At 51.5% G+C, this 22,334-nt stretch overlaps 1 protein-coding gene across 1 annotated transcript; it reads left to right on the top strand.

Moving 5' to 3' along the window:
* Positions 1-278: 278 nt before the first annotated feature.
* On the top strand, positions 279-20,993 carry FAM234A (family with sequence similarity 234 member A). The gene is made up of 12 exons (XM_086472819.1): positions 279-298; positions 6,567-6,875; positions 7,944-8,060; positions 8,264-8,452; positions 12,105-12,235; positions 14,598-14,727; positions 15,216-15,354; positions 15,644-15,784; positions 16,190-16,268; positions 16,692-16,844; positions 17,736-17,838; positions 17,992-20,993. The coding sequence occupies exons 2-12, from the start codon at positions 6,611-6,613 to the stop codon at positions 18,201-18,203; spliced, it is 1,659 nt and encodes a 552-aa protein (XP_086328945.1). The 5' UTR covers positions 279-298; positions 6,567-6,610; the 3' UTR covers positions 18,204-20,993.
* The last annotated feature ends 1,341 nt before the right edge of the window (positions 20,994-22,334 follow it).

Genomic DNA, 22,334 nt, shown 5'->3' with positions numbered 1-22,334 from the left:
CGGCGGGGCGGGCCCGGGGGGCGGCGGGCGCGCTCTCGGGGTGCCTGTACGTGACTGTGCTGTTCTCTCGCGGTCTGATCGCATTAAAGATCTGTGTTTGTGGCTCCCAGTGCTGCCCGGCCTTGTTCTTGCGGGTTCTCCACCCGCGCCGCCGCTACGGGGACGCGCCGCCTTGCCTCCACCCGCGACGCTGCGCAGGCGCGGCGGAAGTGGTGGGCTGCGTCGTGGCGCCACTTCCGCGAAGGGGCGGTGGGGGGGTGGAGGCGGAAGTGACGGCGGCGGTGGCGGCGCGCGTGGGGTGAGTGCCCAGCGGAGCGGGGGGTCGGTCCTGCCGGTGCCGCCCGGTCGCGGCGAGGCCTCCCGCGGCGGCGGGGTGAGGCTGGGCTGGGCTGGGCCGGGCCGGGCCGCGGGGGACCGGCGGGCAGGCGAGCTGCGGGCCGCCCACGAGGGTGCGGCCTCCCGGAGCGCCCCGAGAACCGCTCCTCCGGCGGGCTCCGGCACTGCGGGAGAGCCTTGCGGGGAGGGGAGCCGGCTCCCGGAGCATCCCCGCTGCCCGGGCGCTGGCGCCGGTTCCGGCGTGGCGGACGCGGAGTGGAGCAGCCGGAGCAGCCGGGCACCAGCCGCTCCGCCGGCGGCAGCCGCGCGGTGCCAGAGCGGGAGCTCGGGGCCGGAACGAGAAGCGAAGGATTCAGCGAAGGCGCTGGGCCGGCCGGCGGCTGCTGGGTGGGGGCTGGCGGCAGGGCTGGGCCCAGGCGGGCTCTGCGGGGGCCTGCAGCCAGACCCGGCCCGGGGAGCTGCGCTGCAGGGGCGTGAAACACCGCGGCTGTTCAACGCGTCCTGCTGCGCTTGAGCCAGCCCTGGTGCTTGTCCCTGTGATCGCAGGGCTTTACTCTCCGTCTTGGGCAGCTCAAGAAGTTGCCTAAAACCATATCAAGAAGCCTGGGGAAGAATTTAATCCCTTTTGCAAAAGCCTGGGACTCCGCTGAGGTGGCCTGTTGCTCTAATCCTCCGTTTGATCTGAGCCAGTTTGTCCCGTGTGGTTGGCAGGTTGCGTAGGAGTCCCGGGGAGGCGATTACACAGCGCTTGCGAGTGCGTGTCTATGTTTCAGGCAAATAGAACGACAAGAAACCCCTCACCTCTACAGAGCTCAGCAGAGAGCCTTCAGCAGTCTTCCCGGGGAGGGTTCAAATTCATGTTTCTCTTCTCCTCAGCAGGCCACAAGCCTACTCTGTAGGCATGAATTAGAGCGTTTATTGCAGAAAGAAAAATGCTTTAATGTGATAAATTCCGATCTCCTTTCCACCCTTTTTTCCTTATTTTGGAAAGCGAAAACCTCTTCCCTGATTGCTGGGAGTCAGAGGGGCAGCCTGCCTCACAGGGAGGGACGGCTCAGTGTGGCTGGAGCCGGCCCTCCCCAGTACTGGGGCAGAACTGGGCTCCTTTCAAGGGGCTGCCTGTGGAGCTTGGAAGCTGAGGGGCTCCACAAGGCTGGGTGTTGGGGTGGAACGGCCTGTGAATGAGCTTTCCTCCGTGTACACGTGTAAGAGAGGAAAAGAAGTATTCCATTTCTGGGGGGAGAAAAGAAATTTCTCTTGGAGATGGCTGACAAGGATGACAGCGGCTGGAGGAAGACCGTTGTTTCATGCTGCCACGAACCTCACTAGACTGTGCAGGAGGGATCTGGTGGGCAGCACAGTTTGTGACCTGTGGAACAAGTGGTCCACTTGAAAAACGTACTTTCTTTCTGTCTTTTTAATAAATCTACATGAAATGACCACAGCCTCTCCTAAAGGGTTTCCATGCACTGAGATCTCTCCGAAGTCCCTAATGTGTTAAATCTTGGGCAATGCAGAGAAGTCACTGCGCTCCTGAGGCGAGCAGGGGAGCCCCGTGGATGAGGTGGGTATGTCTCTGACGTGAGAGAGTCACGCAACTTGCTAACTACTGCTCTTGGGGTTGATGCAAGGGATCTGCAACAGTCAGTGAGGGTGAGTGGCTCCTAAGTTCTGGGCTGATAAATGACGTGTTTCTGCGCTTGGGTTGCTGTTGATGGCCTAACCTATAATCAGTTCCACACAGCTTTGGGGCTTTAATGCTGTTCTTCATCTTGGAGTTTTGCTTTTCCCATTGCTCGCTTGGAAAAAGTGCTGGATCCTGGTTTGCTCTTCACTAAACAGATTGAGTTTCTCTACTTGAACTGCTGACTGTAGTGAAAACTGCCCTGGAAAGGAGGACTTTTCCTCTACAAATGACAGACATATAACATTCGAAGGTGACATTTGATCGTGCTCTGGAGAAGTTTCTGATTCACTTGCTCTGAATGCTCTGTGTTGTGTCTGCACCAGAGGGTTAAGGGCTATTTAAGAAGAACCTGGTGTTTTGAAGAGACCTGTGTTACCAGAGGCCAAATAGCAAGGGTGCGGGGAGGGGAGAGGGCAGCTGTATCAGCAGGATGCGAGTATTTCTCTGATCTGGGTGCCTGCGTTGTCTGTGGTGTGGTCTGGGTTACACACCGTGTCTTTACAAAGGCTGTAGGGACACGAGCAGGAGCGGAGGTGCCCTGGTGTCAGAAGGGGATGGTCTCCTCGGGGCAGTTCTCTGCACCTTTATATCAAGGAAGAGTTACGAGCTGCAGGTGACCCAGCAAAACAATGAGCTTGTGTACAGGGTGCAGTCTGAGTGTACTTGGAAAGGAAAATCTCCTCGTTTGGGGGAGATCTTGTGTGTTGTCTTCACTGGATCCTGATGTAAGTGGGGCTGCAAAAAAGGCAAAAAATGACACAATAACGTCTTAATGTTGCAGCAGGCGACTGCCCGACAAGTTTGCTGCAGTGCTGTGCCGTGCACTGGGTCAAAACTGAACAGTCTGCTCGTGGAAGGCAGCCACGAAGGGAACATTGCATCTTATTCAGAGCAAAACTTGGAAGCTGTTTTGTCATTAGTGATTGCGGCTTGGGGCTTCAGCAATTTCTGGCTGACAGGCAGAAAACCTGTAAGGTGCTTAAAACAAATGAAAAAAAGACCCAAACCAGCCAAATGCTGTGTTTGGGTTCCTAAAACGGCTGGTCAGAATCTGATTTCTCCATTCTGTGAAAGATATAAACATGTTGAACATCAAATCTGAGTTGTGATGCATTGCTAGAAATTTTCCAGGAAGAACTGGTGTCTGGTGAGATTACAAATGCTGTGGTTTGGTATTTTGTGGGTGGAAAATGAGTTAAACCTTCCGTCACACTGATATTTAAATGGTTTCTGTCGCCAGTCTTCATACATCTGACTGTATGTGGTTCTCTGTGCTTGTCAGGCAGTTCTAGCTGACTGGTAATGATAGTTTGTCTCTTGGATTTAGCTGTGGCTTGGCGCTAACTGCTTGCTGCACAAGTTTCACTGGTTTGGTTCAGATCAGATCTGTAAATCAGTGCTGTAGCTTCAGGAGAAGAGGAGAGTCAGCCCCCCGGGAAGGTGAGTAAAGCTGTGTTTGTCCTGAGCGCAGCGCTGTTACTGTGGGACAGGGAAGGGCCTTTGTTCCTCCCTGCTTTGATGGGGACTGCTCCTAGCTTGTCCTCTTGCTGAGGGTAAGTAGTCTTCAAAGCTGGGGAGTGATGGAAGCGCACGCACCAGCGAATGAAGTCGTGTGAGATGTGGATCCTGGCTGTGCTGCAGCGCTCCTTGGGCCGCGTGGGTTCAGCTCGGGTCTGTTGCATGCAGTTTCTAATTATTTCCTTTTCTACCCATGTTTTCTCATTGTGGGGCCTCCCGTCCCCGAGCAGAGAGCCGGTGCTAGCTACGAGATCTGGCGCACGCAGTGTGTGTTAATAATGCAGCAGCACAGGATCCTGTCGCTGCCTGTTTCCTTGCAAGGTGCCTGGATGTGTTAAACTTCCCAGTGAATTATTTTGTGTCCTTTACCAGCAGGAGACAGAATGCTGGCTGCTAGCGGACAGTAGAATCATCTGAAACTCACGCTATCATTTTCTGCTCGTCTTCAATTAAACTGATTATCAGACTTCTTTGTCGTTCAGAGCTCAGACCATTTTGCGTGCTGCCAGCATGTACTTTGGCAACGGCGGGCGGTGGGATTTCCTGCATTGTTTGAGCCTTCGCCGTCGACCTTTGTGGTCGTTGTTCTGGCACTGCCTCTGCTCTGGCAGAGGTGCAAAGGGCATTATTCAAACCCTGAAAGAAAAGAGAAAGAATTGCTTTAAAGGCATTGAGAGCTCTTTGTAATCGGTGGCTCCTAGGGTCAGTGCTGCAAAAGAAGGGGAATTGCTGGGGCTGTTGGGATAATTACCACTTTTTTTATTGTTCTCATCCCAGTCTAGATGACAGTGGTGTGATTTGTAGTGAGTCATAAAAATACGCCTTCCATACAGCCATAAGATGGTGTCCCTTTTGGACTCAGTGGGGAGAAGCCTGGGTTTGGTTCTTCTTGGGAAGTCTCGCAGGTGCTGGAAGCACTCGGCTGTGCCCTGGAGGTTTCCTGGCTCCGTACTGGGGGCTGTGGGGGCCTCCACTGGAGAAGGCCGGTGGGGTTGTGCTGGAGCCCTGCACAGCCCATGCCGTGGGCGCTGGTTACCGCAGCGCTCGAGAAAATCCCTCTGTGCCTGCTGCTGGAGACAGGCATGCCAGGGATACATGAGCCATCTGCCTCAGCACGGGGGAGGTCGCATAACCCGCTCCTGCCGCCATCCCCTGTCGCTGCGGCGGTGGTTGCTCCGCTCCGGTAAATCATTTGCTCAGCCTGTGCCTGGAGCCTTGTACCTTGAACCTGCTGAAGGGCTGGAGCTCGGCTGGCTCCAGTGACAGAGCGGTGCTCAGCCCTCCAGCACAGTGGCCAGGTTGGGGTGAAGGCTGAGCGCACGCCTCTTTCTTTTCTTCCCCTTTCCATCTGGAGCCTTCCTACCCTTGTCAGGTGCCTGGAAACAGCCGACCTCGTGAAGGTGTCTCTGGTGTTGCTGGTAGACTGATGTGAAGGGCAGATGAGGTCTTTGGAGTAAGATCTTTGGAATAAGACACAACTTGTGCATTATTGATTTAATTGCGTTTGCATGGTATTGTGCAGCTTGAATTAAATTGTCTGGAGCGAGATCTTGTACTCGATGTGCTGTCACGGAACAAATAACAGAGCGCTCTGGTTGGAGTAAGTGCTTCCTAACTCGGGCGTTGCAGGTCCAGCAGGCGCTGAGGTTAGCGAGGGCGTTGGCAGCAGCGGACCAGGCTGTCCCGCTCAACCCCTGCCTGGCCGTAGGTCTGTCCCCAGAAGAGAAGAGGCCTCTGTGGCTCTTCCCTGCAGTGGGACAGGGACAACCCGAGGAGGGAGATTCCCCAGTCGAGCCGCAGCTGCCCAGAGGAGCCTGGCCTCCCAAGGGCATCTCATCTTGTGTTTCTTTGAACCTGTAAATGAACTTGGGCGTGAAACGGGACGTGTAACGAGCCCTGCTGCTGGAGTGGAAAGCCTCAGCTCTTCGCGTTGTGTGCTGGTGCTGAGTTTAAGCTATTTTCTGCTGGGGAAGTAAATTGCTCCTGTGGACAATCCAGGCATGTGACTGCTGGAGTGCAGTCATGGAAAATTGGCTTGGTTGTCATGTTTATTTGCTGTGATATAACCTTTTATGACACTGTCATGCAGCTTTTTCCAAGGCTACAGGAACGGGATAGGAATATTCTTTATTCCTTCCCTTCTGCTGTTTTTTTAAAGAAGCAGTATCAGAGAAACTGTATATAACATGGATTTTTATTATTGTTGTGGGTAATGAGTTACAGGCTTCTGTAAACAACTAGAGCTTTTTCTTTTTTTTTTCCCTTTTTATAACAAATTAGCACAGAACCCCTCTGTTATTGTAGCTGTAGCTCAAGATTACGATTTGTAGCAGAAGAAGCTAAAGTAGCAGTTGTTAGCTCTTTTTCCATTCTGATGAGATCAAATTTGCCTGATTTTAGTCTAAACTCATGCTTTCTTTTTCCTCTGGGGAGGGCAGTAATCACTCTCTTCTGCAGGGCTGGGTTGCTAAACTTATCCTTTGTTTCTCATCTGGGAAGGTGTGGAATAGCTTTGGTTTGTTCCTATACAGAATGCGCTGGTGTTTGCTTCTCTCTTGCTGTCCTGGGAAAGCTCAAGCGCTCGTTACAGTAGGGAACGGCCTCATGTTGGGGTATAAAGGTCACGAGTGTTTCCTTTCACCTCTCCAGCCAGGAGTCAGACTGACATACACGGGAGGTGGCAAGAAGTCTTTGCAGCAAAAGGAGCTTTTGGTGTGTTTTTCATGAGTGAGGCCTACAGACCAGTCAGTCCATTCTGCACAGAGGCCATAGCCGCCTTCGTCTGGGTCTAGCAGAGCTGATTTTCTCCTCCTCTGAAGAAATAGTGCTGTTCCTGCATCCCACCATCTCTCCCCATTGCTCCATCTGGGAGACCTCTGGTACCAGCTGCTCTGTGACAACACACTGGTTTACTCACCTCACATTAAATATTTCCAGCGTGAATATCAGATAGTAGCAGGATATTTTGATGGTTTTTTATGATATATTTCAAAATGTGTTTTAACTGCTCTTTCCATCGTTGCAGGTGAAGGGAGAGAAGGGCGTCTGAATACTGATGAATGAGCTGCAATGGATAACAAAGACTCGGAAGCTGAGATCCACCCTCTGAAGACTGAGGACGTAAAAGCTCAAGAGAACCATGAAAACTCTGTGGAGAGAAGGATTGTCAGCAAGCAGTCATCGCGACTGTCTCGGCTGTCCCGGTGGCGCACTGCCGCCTTCTTCATCTCGTTATTTCTCTGTTTGATAATTGTGTTTGCTTTCTCCTTCATCATTCCTTGCCCAGAGAGGCCAGTTTCAGAAAGAACGTGGTTCCGAAACTACGACAATGCAGGTGAGCTTGCTGTAGCAGAATAATTATTTACCAACAGTCCTTTTCCTTTATGTGCCACAAATTTGAGTTGTGGACCTCTACCTAAGTGTGATCTGGAGCCAGGCCTGCAGGGATGCTGCCCTTGGGAATGAGAGCTGTGAATACCTGACCTGGATAAGCAGTGGCCCATCGTAATTGGAGTGGCCTTCCAGGAGGTGTTTACAGGATCCAGTGGAGAAATTAGATGCTGCTATGAGGCTCTAACAAGGTAGCAGGCTGGCCTCATTTGGAAGAAAAAAAATGGGGAAGGGTTATCTGGGAATAAGTCTTTGTTGAAGTTTGGTCTGTACAATGTTTCCTTGAAGTTTGAGCTGAGGTTTGGGGACAATTAGACATTCTCTCTCTGTCAGTATGACTTTCTAACTTTTCTCCGTGGCTAACAGGAAGAGGAATTACATCTTGGGTTTTTTTATATATTGCACAAATTTATAGTTGCTTTAGTCAACTCTTTAGCCTGGGTACTGCTCCCTGGTGGCTCAGCATTCACTCCTCTGAAAGCTCTTCTTTAATCTTACGTGCAGTGGGTGTGTGCTGGTTATGCTGTAAACACAGAGACAGTGCTCATCAACGGGGACTGAGCTTTATGTGTTAATGCAGAAATCCCAAGTTTTGCTGCTTTGAGCTGAAGAAGGCTGCTTTTAGCTGAGAGTGAGAAAGAGGGAATAGCTGGGTCTGGGTTTTGTGGGTGTTGGTTGCCTGGGTTTTTTTTTGTATTTGAGGAATAGCAACCCCACACCAAGGCCGGAGTTGTTCTTTGTTCAACACAGTTCAAATTCTGGCTGCTTGGCTCTAAAAAAAGACAAATCCTCTGGGGGATAGCAAATTTAAAAAATCCTTTGGCACTAACTTCCAGTCCTTGGTACTCATGTAGATGGCTTTTTTTAATACAAAAGCCGATTTGTCCTAATGTTACACGGTCAGAGATGGAGGCAGTGAGTTGGTCTCTAGGGATTTGTGTTTTGCTCCAGCTAGCTCTGCTGTTGGTTGAGGCAATCCTCACCAGCGCCTGGCTTGTGATCTCTTTTACAGTGGCCTACCAGTTTCTCGCTATAGAAGATGTGAATGAAGACAAAGTGCAAGATGTCATCTTTGCTTTCAAAGCTAGCAACGGCAGCAGCAGCTTCAACGGGTCCTGTCTGGATGAAGGTAGCTGAGTCAGAAACAGAAAGCTTTGTAGTAAGGGCTGTTGGTTCTCCTTTAGCTCTGACTAGTGAGGCTGCTGTGGGTCTGGGAGAGAAACCCGGGTTAGCTGGCTGGGGAGAGGAAGGGGGTGAGTCCCAGCTCTTGGGTGGTGCGGAGCAGCGAAGGCAGGTGTAGGTAGCGCTCCCTCTGACATGTCTGCTCTTCAGGTCTGCCTCCTCCGTGCGCCTTCGTTGCTGCCGTGTCCGGCACGAACGGCAGAGCACTCTGGGAGAGGCCTGCTGCCGAGGAAGTGGAGTGGATGGAGTGTGGCATCAAGCAGCTCGGGGCGACTGAGGCCGCGAGTTGCCTGGTCGTGGGGAAGCCAGCGTCTCTTACAGCAGTCGACCTGCGGACAGGTGAGTGGGGAGCAGAGTGCTGCTGCCCTACAGGGCACAGTACAACCTGCTTTCCTCACCTCCTGACCTTCAGACCTCGGAGGCTGGGGACGTCAGCGTGTCGTGACTTGCTGGTACATGAACAATGGGCACGGGGTATTTATTATCTTTAAAACTTTGCCAGAGCCGTTTGCTGGGCCGTTGAGAAGTGCCTGTTCTCTCAGCCTCTCTGTTCCAAAGGCTGGACTCTGTTGTGGTGGTTTGTGCCAGCTGCTGTGTTATAAGACCAACGTTTCAACAGCTTTTGAAACAGGAGAAGCAGTCACTAGCTGTGAATGTTACTTTATACTCTCAGGAGTTGGACACAAACCTGTGCCTGCAATGTTTCTCCATCGTTTGTGAGTTCTAGGAATGCCTGCAGTGGCCAGAGGTGTGGGAGTTTTAGGGATTTATGATTTTAAAGGTGCCAAGGAGAGCACTTAGGATAAGTAGTTGCCAGTCTGTTTCAGTAGTCCAGAATTTTGCCTGGTTCCTCTGGAAAGCCTCCTTCATTTCTGCACCTATAGATGGAGAAATTGCCTAATGTGGGGTGAGGATAAAGAGTGCCTGTACTTCTCTAGGAGCAGGGCAGTGCACCTTGAACCTTACTCGCTGATGAAGCCTGCAATACATTTCCATTTTGGGAGTCACCGTTTCAGAGGTTCTAAGCAATGTGTGTTCTTCCTTGGAAACATGCCTAGAATCCCATCTTCTGGATCTGGTATTGGATGCCTCACACCCTATTTTCTAAAAGTTGTGAGAGAGACATAGCAAGAGGTATAGCTGTAAGGAATATGAGGAAAACTACTGTAGCTTTTAATTTCCAGTGTAGATGGAAGTGTAGACACACAGAGAGCTGGAAGGCTTCTGTACCAACTGAGATAGCTTAGCACTGTTTCCCTCATCGTCAGGCTTTAGCACAGGTTATTTATAGACTGTTAATGAAGTAGTTGCTTTTAGGTCAAAGTGTAGAAAGGTGGCTGCTGAGCCAAGGGCGTGTAACTGAAGACAGCCATAAAGGAGTAGCACAAGCATGGAGAGAAGGAACCAGGCTAAGACACAGGTCACAGCAACAATATGGTAAGAAAACATTCCATAGATAAATTAAAAGCAAGAGATGAAAAAATTCCTTCAGATAGAAAAGTAAATAACCAGAAATTGATGTATTTGATACCTTTTTGCAATTAAGTATGTTAAAAGGGGTTTCTTAGCGTGGTTGGCTTTTACTTGGATTTAGGAGGGCAGATCAGAGTAAAATGTATTTAAATAGTCTAAATGTATTTAAAGTGGCAAAGTCTGACTTACATCACATTGTGCTAAAAACACTAGTCAGAACAATCTTTAGCTGTTAATGATTCATCGAGGTGGAGGGCTGGTGAGATTCCAGGGCTTTAAGGCTGTCTAGCCTCTGCCTGCAGGAAGATTGAAGGAGAGGTAGGCAGATAATCATCTGAAAGTGTCTGATGTGGTTTTGATCTTTAAATGCTGATAAATTTAGTGCTTTTAATTCAAGTTGTGTTAAGTCTTGCTTTCTTCATTGCCAGAAGAAGCGACCTGAGCAAACAAGAAGGAAAGCGTAGGATTGCATGCTTCTGTGTGTGGGGGACATCTGACATTCCTGTGTGTTTATCTTGCAAGCAAACTGGGACACAAGAGCTTAAGATTAGCTGTTCCAGGTCAAAGCAAAAGTCTGTGTAGCTGCGTATTCTGTCTCTGCCAGGGCCACCAGCAGGGTCTTGAGGAAGAGGACAGGAGTGTTTTGTTACACCTCCTCTCTTCGCCGTGTCCTCCAGCAGCCTGCATTGTGAGCCCTGTGAGCAGTTCTGGTCTCCTAAGGGATATGGCAGAACGGGGACCGCAACGATCACGTGTATGAAATTGCTTCTGTACGAGCAGTCGGTAAATAAACCAGAACTCCAACCTGGAGAATGTCTGACAGGGAGAAAAGTCTCTGTGTCCTCTGTGGCTGCTCGAAGTGAGAGCTGAACTCAGTCATCTTAAGTCCTGATTTTATTATTCCTTCTGGACCAAAAGAAGCCCAAACCCTTTCAGCCAGGTTAGATTTGCTATCTAGGCACTAATCTAATTTCCATCTCGGCTTCTGTTGCCGTGCTTCTCCTGTGACCTCAGGCTCTGAGGAAGCAGGTAGCGCTCTAGATGTCGGACAGGATAGTCCCATCTCCCGTTGATGGAGCAGGATGGGGCTGGTTTCACAGTTCATGATCTTTGGGGGTTGTGTTAGAGCATGAAAGCTTCTCAGGTCCTTTGTGTTGAATCCTTCTCACTGTTGCCTGTTTCTATTAAGCCAGACAGCTCTTTTAAGAGAGTAAGATGCTTTCTCCAAAACTATAGGCACTGTCTAACCGGCAAAGAATAGAGCCTTATGCATTGAAATGCAAATTTCATCAGCCTGGTCTTACTGTGGTAGCTTTGGGCTGTGCTGAAGCCATGATATAGTTATTTAAAACTTAAGTTCTTTCCTTCCTTTGCCTGCTTCTTTTCTTCGGGGGTAAAATTCTTTGCCTTCCCATGATTTCCTAGGGGCACTCTTCTACTTCACGTCTGTTGTCATAGTAACAAATCCAAGGGGTTTTTTTTTCAGTGTTTCAGTAAAAGCTTTAGAGGAATTCTACTGGAAATACAGCCTGCCTTAAATTATTGCAGACAGGGTCAGGTAGTAATTCCTTGGCCTTCAATACAACTGCCTTCCTGACAAAGAACAGATGATTACTTTGCATTCCTGAAATGATAATTGCTGGCAGTGATACTGCTTAAAGGGGACGGTAAGCATTTCCCCTCTGAGCACCTAGTTGGTCACTTAAGTTTTCCTTAAAAAGAAAACCCCCTCACTGGTCTTCCCTTCTCCGCCCCGGCCCCCCCCTGCCCCCCGCCCAAATTCCAGTGCAGATTCCACTGGACAGTGACTGGAAAGTGGCCAGCAGCCCTGGGTAGAGTGTGTGGAGTAAAGTCACCCAACTGGCCTGGAGCTGTTGAAGAGAAACTGCCCCCACCATTCACACCATTTTTAAAAAAATCAAAGCTCTGCTACCTCTATTTACAAACAAGTTTGAAGGCGAAGTGCGTGTTCTTTGTGCGAGGGAGAGGCGGGATGTGAACTGGGTCGTGGCTGGTCGCGTCGGTGTGGAACGTCTGCAGGAACATCTGCAGGAGGCGAGTTGCAGCAAAAAAGGTTTTGTAGCAGCAATGCTGTGATCAGAATTTAGCTGCTCCGTGGTCTTAAAATGTCTGTGCAGGTTTAAGTACACAGCAGCCAGATTTTAGATCACAGAAAGGATTCTCCATGCCACGAACATGCTGGGAAGCTTGTTTACCTCAGGCATGAGAAACGCAGGCTGTCCTTTGTGCCCTGCGGATTGATTTGTGCCTAGGATGTTTGGGTGCATTTGTGCAGGCAGCTAGAATTACTTTCCAGTATAAGTTGAAATTGTGGATACTGAGACTCATATGAAATGCAATAAAGTACCACATGATGAGCATAAATGTGACTGGTTTGTGGTGCTGATGGGCTGTAAATGGCTGGCTACTGCAAAGTGCTTCGAGGAGCAGGGCTGTTAAAAGCCTTTCAACCCAAAGTGCGTTTTCGTGAATGTTTCCCAATAACTCTGTCTTCCAGGGGAAGTTCAGTGGAGACAGTCCAGTGACTTTGGAGCTAATTATACTGTGCTGACTCCCGTGTCAGTGATTCCAGATGTGGATAGTGATGGAGTTCAGGACCTGATAATCTTTATTGCTACAGAAGATAAGGTACGTCACTCTAAAGCTGTGATAAACCCAGTGGCTGGACCACAGGGGATGGCAGGAATGCAATTTATTTCGATCTTGTCGTTTAAGGGGAAGTGTCCAGGAGCCTCTGATATCTGTGGGTTTGAGGTAGGTTATTTCCCACCCTGCAGAGATGTACTCCCAAATCAATGCAAGTGTTTTATGGTTTTTTAAAAAAAAAAAGAAAAAAGCTGGCCAGGAATCCCTCCCCCTTTTCTGTCTGCACTCGCTGCGTGTTCCTGGGCTGTGTGTGGAGTGAGCCTAGGCGAGATGAGCTTGCAATTTTCTGGGGCTCTGCTCAGAGAAGTGGAAGCGAACAAACCCTGACAGATTTGTCTCTTGGATCAAAGCACGGCTGACAGCCAGCGCTTTTGTACCACCACTGCCCTTTTCTGATACCTTTCATATCGCTGCCTGTGGTCTGCTTTGCACGGCTGTCTTCCTAGTGTCGCTGCGCTGGTTCATTCTGCCTTGGGTTCACTTCGTAAAATAGCTGCTGGTTGTGTTATCTGTGTTCCACTATCGCTTTTTGCACTTCTCAGAGGGGGAAGTCATGTAGCTGAAAGTGGTTTTGTACTAAAACATCTGCATCCGTGGTGCAGCATCAGCTGCATGCACAGTCTGTCCTGTTTAAAACTTACAAAAGTTACGGTTCTCTGCAAGACGGATGGGAGGAGTGCGAGCCCGTGTCCTCATACCAGAGTCCTCCATAAGCAAACAGGGTTTTGCTGTCCGAAGCATTGTTGTTGCCAGAGTCATCAGAAATTCTATCCTCTCCGACTCCCACGTTTCTCTTCTGTTTTCTTTCCTCTATGCTTTTGCTATCCCAGTTATCTCAAGGCTTTTTTTCTTCTTTTAATCTTAGGTGGCCAAGAAATGTTTGAATGTAGTCTCTGTTCTGCAAGACTGCCTTTTGATTTGTTTTCCATTTTAATCTCTCTAGCTATCTTGGTATGAAATCCCTTCCTCCCTCCGGATTTGGCAAGCACTCTGACAACTTAAGTAAAACTATGTTCTTTTTTGAGAGATCATGCAAAATGTAGGGAGCTTGAGTGGAGCCTGGAAAAAGGCAGTCTCGTCGGAAGGGAGTTTCAGAACTTAAGTAAATTAGCTTTGTTGCTGACGAGGGCTGAAGTTGGACCTTACGTTACGCTGCCGTTTCCTGAATGGCAGAGCTTTGAGCAGTCTGTGGGGAAGGGTCTGTGTGCAGGGGGTTTAGGTAGCAGCTTTTTCTAAGAGCCTTATTGACCCCTACCTGCTGCAAGCTTCAGCACAAATACATCTGGGAAAACACGGCGTTTTTCGGGCTACATCACCTGTAGCAGCACATAGAGATATTAAGCAATGCAGTGAGGAAGGTCGTGTGTATTCTTCCTCGCTGTATGAATCCCTTTGGCTGTTACTGTCCCGGGGCAGCTGCTGAACCAGCGCTTGCCAGTAAAGGTGAAGCTGATCTACAAGAGCTGGTATGTGTCTCCTCCCAGTGCAGGAGGCTGGGAACAGCTGGTGGATGCGTTGCTCTCCCTCTCCAGCTGTGTTCTTCATTCTCCCCAGCAAACACTACCCCTTGTTCACCTGCCACTCTGGAGATTCACTTTGAGAGCAGCAGATTTCCTTCTTTTTCCCAGTTCCTCCCTCTCAAGGACAGAAAGGTTCCTGCCTGACTCAGCATCTCGAATGGGTGCTGTTTCTCTCCATCTGATGTTTCTCTTTTCTGTAGTGTGCATTGCTCTCCCCAGACCATGACTGTTACCCAAACGTTTGAACCTGATCCTGATTTTAGCCTTTATTCTCCTGGGTGAAATGTTTTTAGTGGATTCTGTCACCCTGCACAAAGAATATAAAAAAAACCTGACAGCTCTTTTATCCCCTTGGACTTAGGTCAGCCTTAGGAGGGGTAGGTAAGGGCACTGAGAATATTTAGCAGAGCTACCGTGTGAAGCCAAGTTTCCCCTGTGTCCATGTACTGCTTTTTTCCTGCCTTTTGGTCCTCTCCATTGTTGTCACCGCTCAGTAGGCTTGAATGGATCTTCGCTGTCCTTAGCAGAGCTGGGGCTTGCTGTTCAGCAGTCCCAGCTTGCAGGGAAGGTGGTTGGCAGAGGCAGTAAAATCTCGGGGCGAGTGGCTGTGTTGGAAGTGATTTTCAGACTTGCAGAGGGATCATCTAACTCGTGCCCACACCTCCAAAACCAGGGAGAGAGTTTTCATCTGAGCCTGTGCTGTTCCCACTCAGCTGCTGTTCAGTACCAGCTGCTCAGAAGCTTTGGAAAACACTTGAGTTGGAGCAGTAAAAGTGTGATGCAGCTTTAACCTTTTTCTTTTTTTTAATCCTTTCCCTACATAGATTAAGACCTTCATCCATTCAGGAAAAAACGGCAAACAGATCGGCTCCACTGGGAGCGTGAACGTGGATGGGAAAGCTCGATATATCAGGCTGAACCTGGACACCTCCTCCTACTTCCTTTTCTACACAGGTACATTTCTGTTTGTGACTTCAGTCTGAAAGAGTGATCATAACTGTGAAATCAGGATTACTAAACAGTTGTCTCAAAGAGTGTTTCGCATTCTTAGAAGCCGTGTCATGCTTTTACCTAGTGAAAGAGCTGTTCAAGGCCCAGAGAAGGGGGGGGCTTCTGCTTAAACTGGGATTTGATGCGTACTGTAGTAATTTGATTTGAAAAATGTTGAGAATGTGAGGTTTAAGTAGTCATTTGAAAGAGATCCTTTGAAAGAGATCCTTCTATGATTCTATGATTTACAGCGAATGATTACTGTGGAACACTTGGATTATGAACAGATAAGATGTTAAAAGCATTCAAAAGCAGGCTTGAGTCTCAAAATACCACTACAACTCTATGATGCAAGCCCTAAAAATATAACTGATCTGCCGGATCTGGAAAACGTAGAGTTCAGAGCAAGGGCAGGATAACTTATCTCCCTCATTCTTGCATTTTTTGCACAGAAAACTCTGTCTATGCGTATTCCCTGAAAGATCTCTACAGTGCAGCAACTGGGATGGAAATTAAGCTTCCCGGCCTTGAGCAAGGTCCTCAGTGGGAGAAGACCATTGACCACACCACGCACCGCTTATCCCTTCTCAGGTGTGAGATGATGTCTTGGTTGCTGGTGGAGTGGAGCGTACTGGTGTTCCTGACAGGATGGCTTGTTGTGGCTTTGTTCTTTCCTGGCTACATGGCTTTTGGACTAGGAGCACATCCAAAGCCTGGGGAGAGGACAGGTCTTGATGGCCTCTTTCGGGTTTCACAGGAAAGGAGGGAAAGCAGGCTGGGGTTTCCTATTTGCATTTGCTGTGCAGGGAAAAAACCCAAAACCCCACAATAAAACCATCCACAGTCTAGAAAGTGTGATCATTTCTCTGTCCTTGTTCAGCTTTGGAGACATTCGTTACCTGGCAAAAATTCCTGGGCGATCACGAGAGAACATTTTGGTTGTAACCTCAGAGATGGCTACGCTGGTCAATGCACGAAACCTTCAGACTCTGTGGACCCTCAATGTGTCCCGTGTTGTGAGGTAGTGTTGCCTGTGTGGGTTGGATGTGGCATTTTCAGGTTCCCAGCAACAGCAGTGTCCTGGCAGATGCTATTTTTCTTTCTTTTCGTTTGAAACACAGGAGCCTGCTCTGTGGTCATATCTGCATCATGCTTATTGTGTTGCGTGTCCTCTGCTAGCAAATGTCAGGTGCTGCTTCAAAATGGAGGAGCCCAAAGCTTTGATTCTTCGTTCTCTGCCTGCTGTGATATGGCTGCCTTGGTTCTGGGCTCAGAGTTGGGAGTGGTACCAGGCTAACCTAACCTTGTAGCAGTCGAGTCTTTGACCAGGGGAGTTGCGGGAGGATAGAGGCTGCTCTGAAGGAGCACGGTGTGCCCAAGCCATCAGGGTGTGTTGTGATCTGTCACTTCTCTTTCTCCCCCTTAGTGAGCCGCTGCTTGGTTACTACAAACCCGATGTTCTTGGTATTGTCCTTGAGAGTGAAATCGGACCCAACAGGAAGAAGGTTTGAAGTCTCTTCCTTTTAACTTCCCTTTGCTCTACATGTCACAGCTCAAGCAGGCATTGAGTCGAGGACAGCTGGTGGGATGTGTTCCCTCTGGCTGATTTTAGGAAGCTTTAGGCTGGGAAAGGATCTCTTCCAACGCGTTATTGAAGCCAGCTCAGGCACTTTAATTTTCTTCTCAGCAAGAGGCTTCAATGACAGAGCTTTGAACCCCTTGAAATAGCTGCAAAACTTGTGAATTTAACATGGCCCACCCCAGGTCTCATAGCTCTGTGATGCTCAGCTTCAAGTATTTCCTCATCTTCCCATGTGTCAGATACTTGTTCCCAAAGACAGTGTGGAGTAGAAACAGCTGACTTGACTTCTCTCTCGTGGTTTGTTAGTCCTCTTTGGTGTGAGTTCCTTTTCTTTCTTCCCTGCTAGGTTATGATTGTTGAGAGTGGATCTGGAGCGGTCCAGTGGGACCTGAAGCTGAACTCAAGAGCAGAGAGCCCTGGGCTAGCCACACTTTCTACTGCTGATCACCGGTCCACCTTCCTCATCTGGGGTGAATACCAGGTGCCAGGAAATGAAACGGTGAGTAGCTCTGCTGAATGGTTGCTGTTCTTCAGACTTTGGGCCAGAACTGGGTGGAGCTACCCGCTTCTCCCAGTGTTCCCATGTGCATCTGTCTGTGCCACTAACACTGCAGCCTCCTGCACTGGGTGTGGGGTTTCTGACAGGTCTGGTCTGCTAGAAGCAGGCAGACCTCTGCGTGTGGTCTGGTCTCTACTGCGTCCTCACAGTGTCCATAGCAGTGTCCCTGCTAGCAGCTGGTGGTCACACCAGCAGCTTTTGTCATCCTCAGTCTGGCTACACAGAGAAAAGGGACTTGGTGGCTCTGTGAGCAAAGTCACTGGGTTGCCCAGAGCCCTGCCTTGGTGTGGTTCTGTAGGTGAGGTGAGAGGCTGCTGGCTTGGTACCTCTGATGTTGCTCCTCTTTGGCCAGGAGCTTCCCGCAGCAGTACTGCATGCAGTGATCTCCCGTGGCCACATGAATATCCTTTCTCTCCGCCAAGGCAGTCTCTGGCAGCCTCGATACACAGCTCAGCTGTGTAGCAGAGCCCTCTGGGGCAGGGGCTGGCAGCGCTAGTGACAGGTTGTGTCTTGGAGGATGCCCGAGCACCAGCTGAGCTTCCTGTACTTTCCTCGCTAGCTCTACCAGCCCCAAGGCAGAAATCTGTCTCCTGCCTGTGGCAGACAGGCCTGCTATTTGCAGGAAGCTTGGGGTGGGGAGGAGAGCATCAAGCAGTAAGCAAAATCCCAACGCTAGTACTAGTGGCATCAGACAGGATGAGTTGGGCAGATACGGACAAGTATCTGACTGGACGTGTTCTGTCGAGCATGAATAATAGCTGAGCCTGGTGCTGGCGTTGTCTCTGGTATACCATGTGGGCCTATATCCTGATAGTGTCCTGTTGGTTGCAGAGATCCAGAGCTCCTCTCCAGAAGCTGTATCTTTTCCATCCTTCCTACACTAACGTCCTGTTGGAGCTCCGCAATAGCACAGACCAGATAATTGCATTCAATGGTAAGTCCTTCCCTGCCAGTCCTCCAGCGAGGAGGTGCAGGAGGACGCTGGCCTGGTACCTCCTGGGCTCTGTGGATGCGCCGTGTTGGGTCTGGTGGCCAGTCTGAACGCGGAGACCTTAGGCTGGGCTTTTCCCTCTCCTCTGCATTACAGCCACGCTGTTTGAGCGGAGCCGTCACGCCTGCTACGTGCTGTTGAGGGGGCCTCAACCCAGCGAGGAGCCAGGGTCAGTGTCTCTGATGAAGCGTAAGCTGAAGGAGGACGTCTCCGAGAGCAGGGTGATCTGGCTGAGCCAGGTGGCTGTGGACAACGAGCAGTACGTCCGGGACCGCCTCTACAGGATGCGATTCCACAGCCGGGCGTGAGCTTGCCGAGGGAGGGGGAGAGGCTGCCCTGGGCCCGGCGTCTCCAAGCTGCCTCTCCTCTGCAGCCGTGCTCCTAGCCCACCCAGGTCACGGATTCCAACGGGAAGCTGCCTTTCTCGATCTGCAAACCAAAGCGTGGCTGGTGGGGAAGCACCCCCAGTGTCTGGGGACGCCCAGGCTGTGGGGACAGCTGCCAGCGCATCTGTCCTCGGAGCTGATGGGACTTCAGTGCTTGGCCACCACTGAAGTGTCGTCAGCTCGGGGAAGAGGGCTTTCCCCTCGATGCTTCTGTGCCCGCAGAACTGTGCTGACTCAGCCTGTGTCTGGAGGAAAACGTGTACTTGCTGGGGTTGCCAGAGTTGATTATTTCTTGGGTGCTTGCGTGAGAAGTGGAGCTTCTTGGTGTTAGATTTCCTTTCTGAGTCAGTTCTCCTGGCTGTAGGCTGCGGGTTGATTTGCAATTGCCCTCTCCTGGATTTGGGCCCCTGCTTCGGTACTCATGAGGTGTGGGTAGTGATAGAGCCCAGCCGCGGCTGGTGATGTGGCTGGGTGTCAGCCAGGCACAGGTTAAAGTGTCAGTCTGCTTTGAAAATAGCCTTTTCTCCTGAGAACAGCCCCGTGTGCCCTACCTACTCTGCAGTCACAAGCCTACCCATGTCTGTCTCCTCTGCTGCTTCTTTTCCAGCCAGGCTGTGCAGTGTTGGTGACACAGAAAAGGGAGCTGGTCTCCCACCTGATTTATGCATCAGTGTTCCTCCCTGCCCACAGTCTGATTTATAGGTGATACGGAAACCGCCCTGAGCCCAGGCTGGCTGGTCCCTGCTGCTACAGACACCACCTCTCCTCTGGTTTTGAGGTGCCAGAGGATCAAGGACGTTTTTCCAGAGTAGAATTGACACTTTAACCTTTCCTGGGAGCTGGGCTTGCCGCTCTGGGGAGCCTTGTAGCTGAGCGGCTGTGCCAGCTGCCCTGCAAATACTCCTTCAGCCTCACAGCTGCTGAGGAGCCTTCTCCGGGCGCTGTCCTCTCTGCCAGGAGGTGGGCAGGCTGTGAGATGGGCAGGAGCCGTGCAGGGAAACAACACGAGCTCTCTTTGCCGCCCAGCTCCAGAGCGAGCTCTGTGCTGCCTCCCTGCCCTTGGAATTGAAGCGATGCTGGGTGGGGATCTTGGGGTGCTCTTCCCTCGGTGCAGCCTGGTATCCTGAGGGAATGGGACAGGTTGCTAGGTGAGGATGATGTCTCCCCTAGAGACTTCTGTAGTGTGGTGTGTTTGCTCTGCCCTGTTCCTTGGTGGGCACCAGTGCAGACTGTAGAAACAAGGTGCAAAGCCTGGAAAATGGTTTGAATTGGCTGCTCAGTGCTGGAAGCCGCAGTCCCCACACCAGCTGCAGAGTCAGGAGCCCTGTCCCTACACTGCTAGGCATCCATCTGACTGCTGAGAGGAAGGAGGACAGAAAGCACACACCTAAAGATAACGTTTCTCAAGTTCTGCCGTGCTGGAGGGTGTTTGGCCAGTGCCTCCCTCCCTGGCCTAGTCTCAGATCGGGGGGGTGTGTAAAAAGTACTGTAGGATGAAAAACTCATGCTGGGTTGTGTAGGGTCAGGCATCGGTTTTTCTCTTGTGGCAACTACTGAGCTTTAACCTGCCACAGGGCAGCTCCTGGCTCTGGCAGCTGGTGTCACCCAGGCTCGTGTCCGCAGCTTCAGCTCTCTCTGCAGCATCAGTGGTCTGCCTGGACGCTTACCTCCTGCTTCCAGCTAGCCCGGTGTTTGCCTAAAGGGTCCCCTGGCACCTCTGCCCCATGACCCACAGCTCGGGCACAAGGCAGCTGTGTAGGATGAGTGCTGCTGGCCTCTGCAGAGCTGTGCTGCTGGCAGACCCCAGTCCTGGAGCGTCTGGGCTGTGCAGAAAGCCGGGGATGCTCCTGGGTCAGCACTCCACAGCCCCCAAAGCACCCTGGGCTCAAAATGGTGGGTTTCTCTCTTTCCAAGCTGTTTTCTGCAGGAGTCTGGGCGTGCAGGGAGGCTCCCCTGCTGTATCCCCTAGCTTAAGTCACCGCTTTGCTCGGCACGATAAAAGACCTGGAGCGTAGCAGGCCCCTGTTGTGGCATTGCAGGGATCACGGGCTGTGCCAGTGCCACAGGACCCGGGTTTCAAGGGCCGGATTCAGCCTGCCCTTCAGCCGGCTGGGGCTGAGCTGAGAGCGGGGCAGTGGGAGCCCAGCTTGTGTGCTAGTCTGACCCGAGTGTTGGATGTCGATGGTATCCCTCGGAAATTCCCCTGGCAGGGAGCAAGGTGCCCGGGCTGTATTCTCGCTGCAATCGTGCTGTCTCGGCCCTCTCCCTCCTCTGATCGTTACCCAGACCTGACCTTTCCCATAGGCACACTGAATGTTCCTTCAGGGGAGCTGGATTTTCAGCTTTTGGGGGCTTTTCTGGCTTTAAGTTGTCCATTAATGTTTCCAGGTACTTTGGAAATGCAGATTTCCCTGTGGCAGCTCAATTAAACACATCAGTGCCAAACCAGCACCTTCTTAACAAAACAAGTCCTTTTCCCAGCTTATTTCCCTGTGTAATTGTGTTTTTTTGCAGTATTTAATGAATGACTTTGTGCCTTGATTTAATAACTCAGATGGTGATGATGGCATATATCACTGTGTAATGTGTTAGTGTGTTTTTTAACACTAAGACTGTTTGGTTTGGTTCCTTTAACTTATTGCAAATTGTGCCCTATAGGACTTGGTCTAACCGGAATGGTTTCAATAAATCCTCTTTTGCATTGTTTGTAAATAGTGCCCTGCTTTTGTTGTTGCAGTTGAGGTTACGCAAGATGCTGGGATTTTTTGGCAGCCTTTTGTGTGACTTCCTGAATGTGGATACCCCCCCGTTTTTGGGAGGGATCCAGGTGTCCTGGTGATGCTTTGATGGCTGAGCTGGCCGTGGCCCTGCCCCAAGGCTCTGCCTGCTGCAGGCAGGTGATGGACCAGGAGAACGCGGCATGCGGAGGGAGGCTGGAGTTAGATAAGGAAGCTGGGCCAGCCTGTCCCTGCCCCCCGCCTGGGGCTCTGTGACCTGGTTTTACACCCCGGATTCCTGCTGCAGTCCATCAGCATGAAAATCTCATGCCGGGGCTTGGATTTGGATCAAGCTGGAGGGAGCCGCGTGGCAGGCGCTGTCTCCTGGAGCGTGGGACCATCTGTCGCTGCCCGGTGGCTGCCAGTACCGAGGTCCCCAGCTCCATCCTGTGACCGAGGCTCCTCTGTCTGCCCCAGCACTGAGCTGAGAAATGCCCCCTGCTCCATGCCGGGGGGCCGAGCTCTGCGGCAGGGAAGGACGCAGCGCTCCCGAGCATCCCGAGCATCCATGCTGTTTGTTAGTGGGGGTGCGAGCTGGCACTGCTGAGCCCGTGGCGGGCTGGGGATGCCCCCAGCCTGCTCCACTGGGTGCGTGCAGGGTGGGCTGGGGTCCAAGGCTAATCGCTGGTGGGCACCAGCCCCCCTCTCCTTTATGTAACCACCGACATTAATCCCCTGCAGCTGGGGCTTGGATCCCAGGAAGGGAATAATCCTGCCGTGAGATCCTCGGCCTCTGCTCAGATTAACAGGCCCTGGGCAGGGAGAGTGGCTCAGCTGCCAGCCCTGCTCCCTGCGGGGCACTGCCAGCCAGCAGGACCCTTGCAGCCCTGGTTTGCTGACCCGTGGCACCCCTGACCCCGCTCAGAAGGTGTTTTTGGCCTCCCTGGGAGCTGTACGTGGGTGCACTGGTGGCACTCAGGGGAGGGCCAGCTCAGCCGTGCCAGGAGGGCAGCTGGAGCTGCCAACGGGGTCTGGTTTTGCCCTTTGGAGTGAGCAGAGCCGTGGGGTGGTGGCTGGTCCCCCCCTGCCTGGGGGCTGCACCCTTGCTGGGTGCTGCAGGCAGGGGAGGGGGCTGCTGCCGGCCCAGGAGGGGACAGGACACAATCCAGCCCGGAGGGGTGGCCGCCACCATGTCCACCCCCCACCCTGCAGCCACGTCCCTGGTCCCCCCTCCCTGAAAACCAGGGGAGCCACAGCATTTCCCCATGGGGGCTTTATTGTCTTGTGCCTGGAGGGGGGGGGGGGGCTGGGAGGAGGGGGTCACCCTGCACCAGGC

The sequence above is a fragment of the Leptosomus discolor genome, chromosome 14, assembly GCF_034619465.1.
Source record: "Leptosomus discolor isolate bLepDis1 chromosome 14, bLepDis1.hap2, whole genome shotgun sequence".
NCBI classification, from domain to species: domain Eukaryota; kingdom Metazoa; phylum Chordata; class Aves; order Leptosomiformes; family Leptosomidae; genus Leptosomus; species Leptosomus discolor.
This window is presented reverse-complemented; position numbering and strand designations above follow the sequence as displayed.

Bases quoted from the DNA above. Each gene is read 5' to 3' on its own strand.
- FAM234A (XM_086472819.1), top strand. From the start codon at position 6,611: ATGGATAACAAAGACTCGGAAGCTGAGATCCACCCTCTGAAGACTGAG. The intron at 15,785-16,189 runs GTAGTGTTGCCT...TCTCCCCCTTAG, and splicing joins AATGTGTCCCGTGTTGTGAG to TGAGCCGCTGCTTGGTTACT. The intron at 17,839-17,991 runs GTAAGTCCTTCC...TCTGCATTACAG, and splicing joins CCAGATAATTGCATTCAATG to CCACGCTGTTTGAGCGGAGC.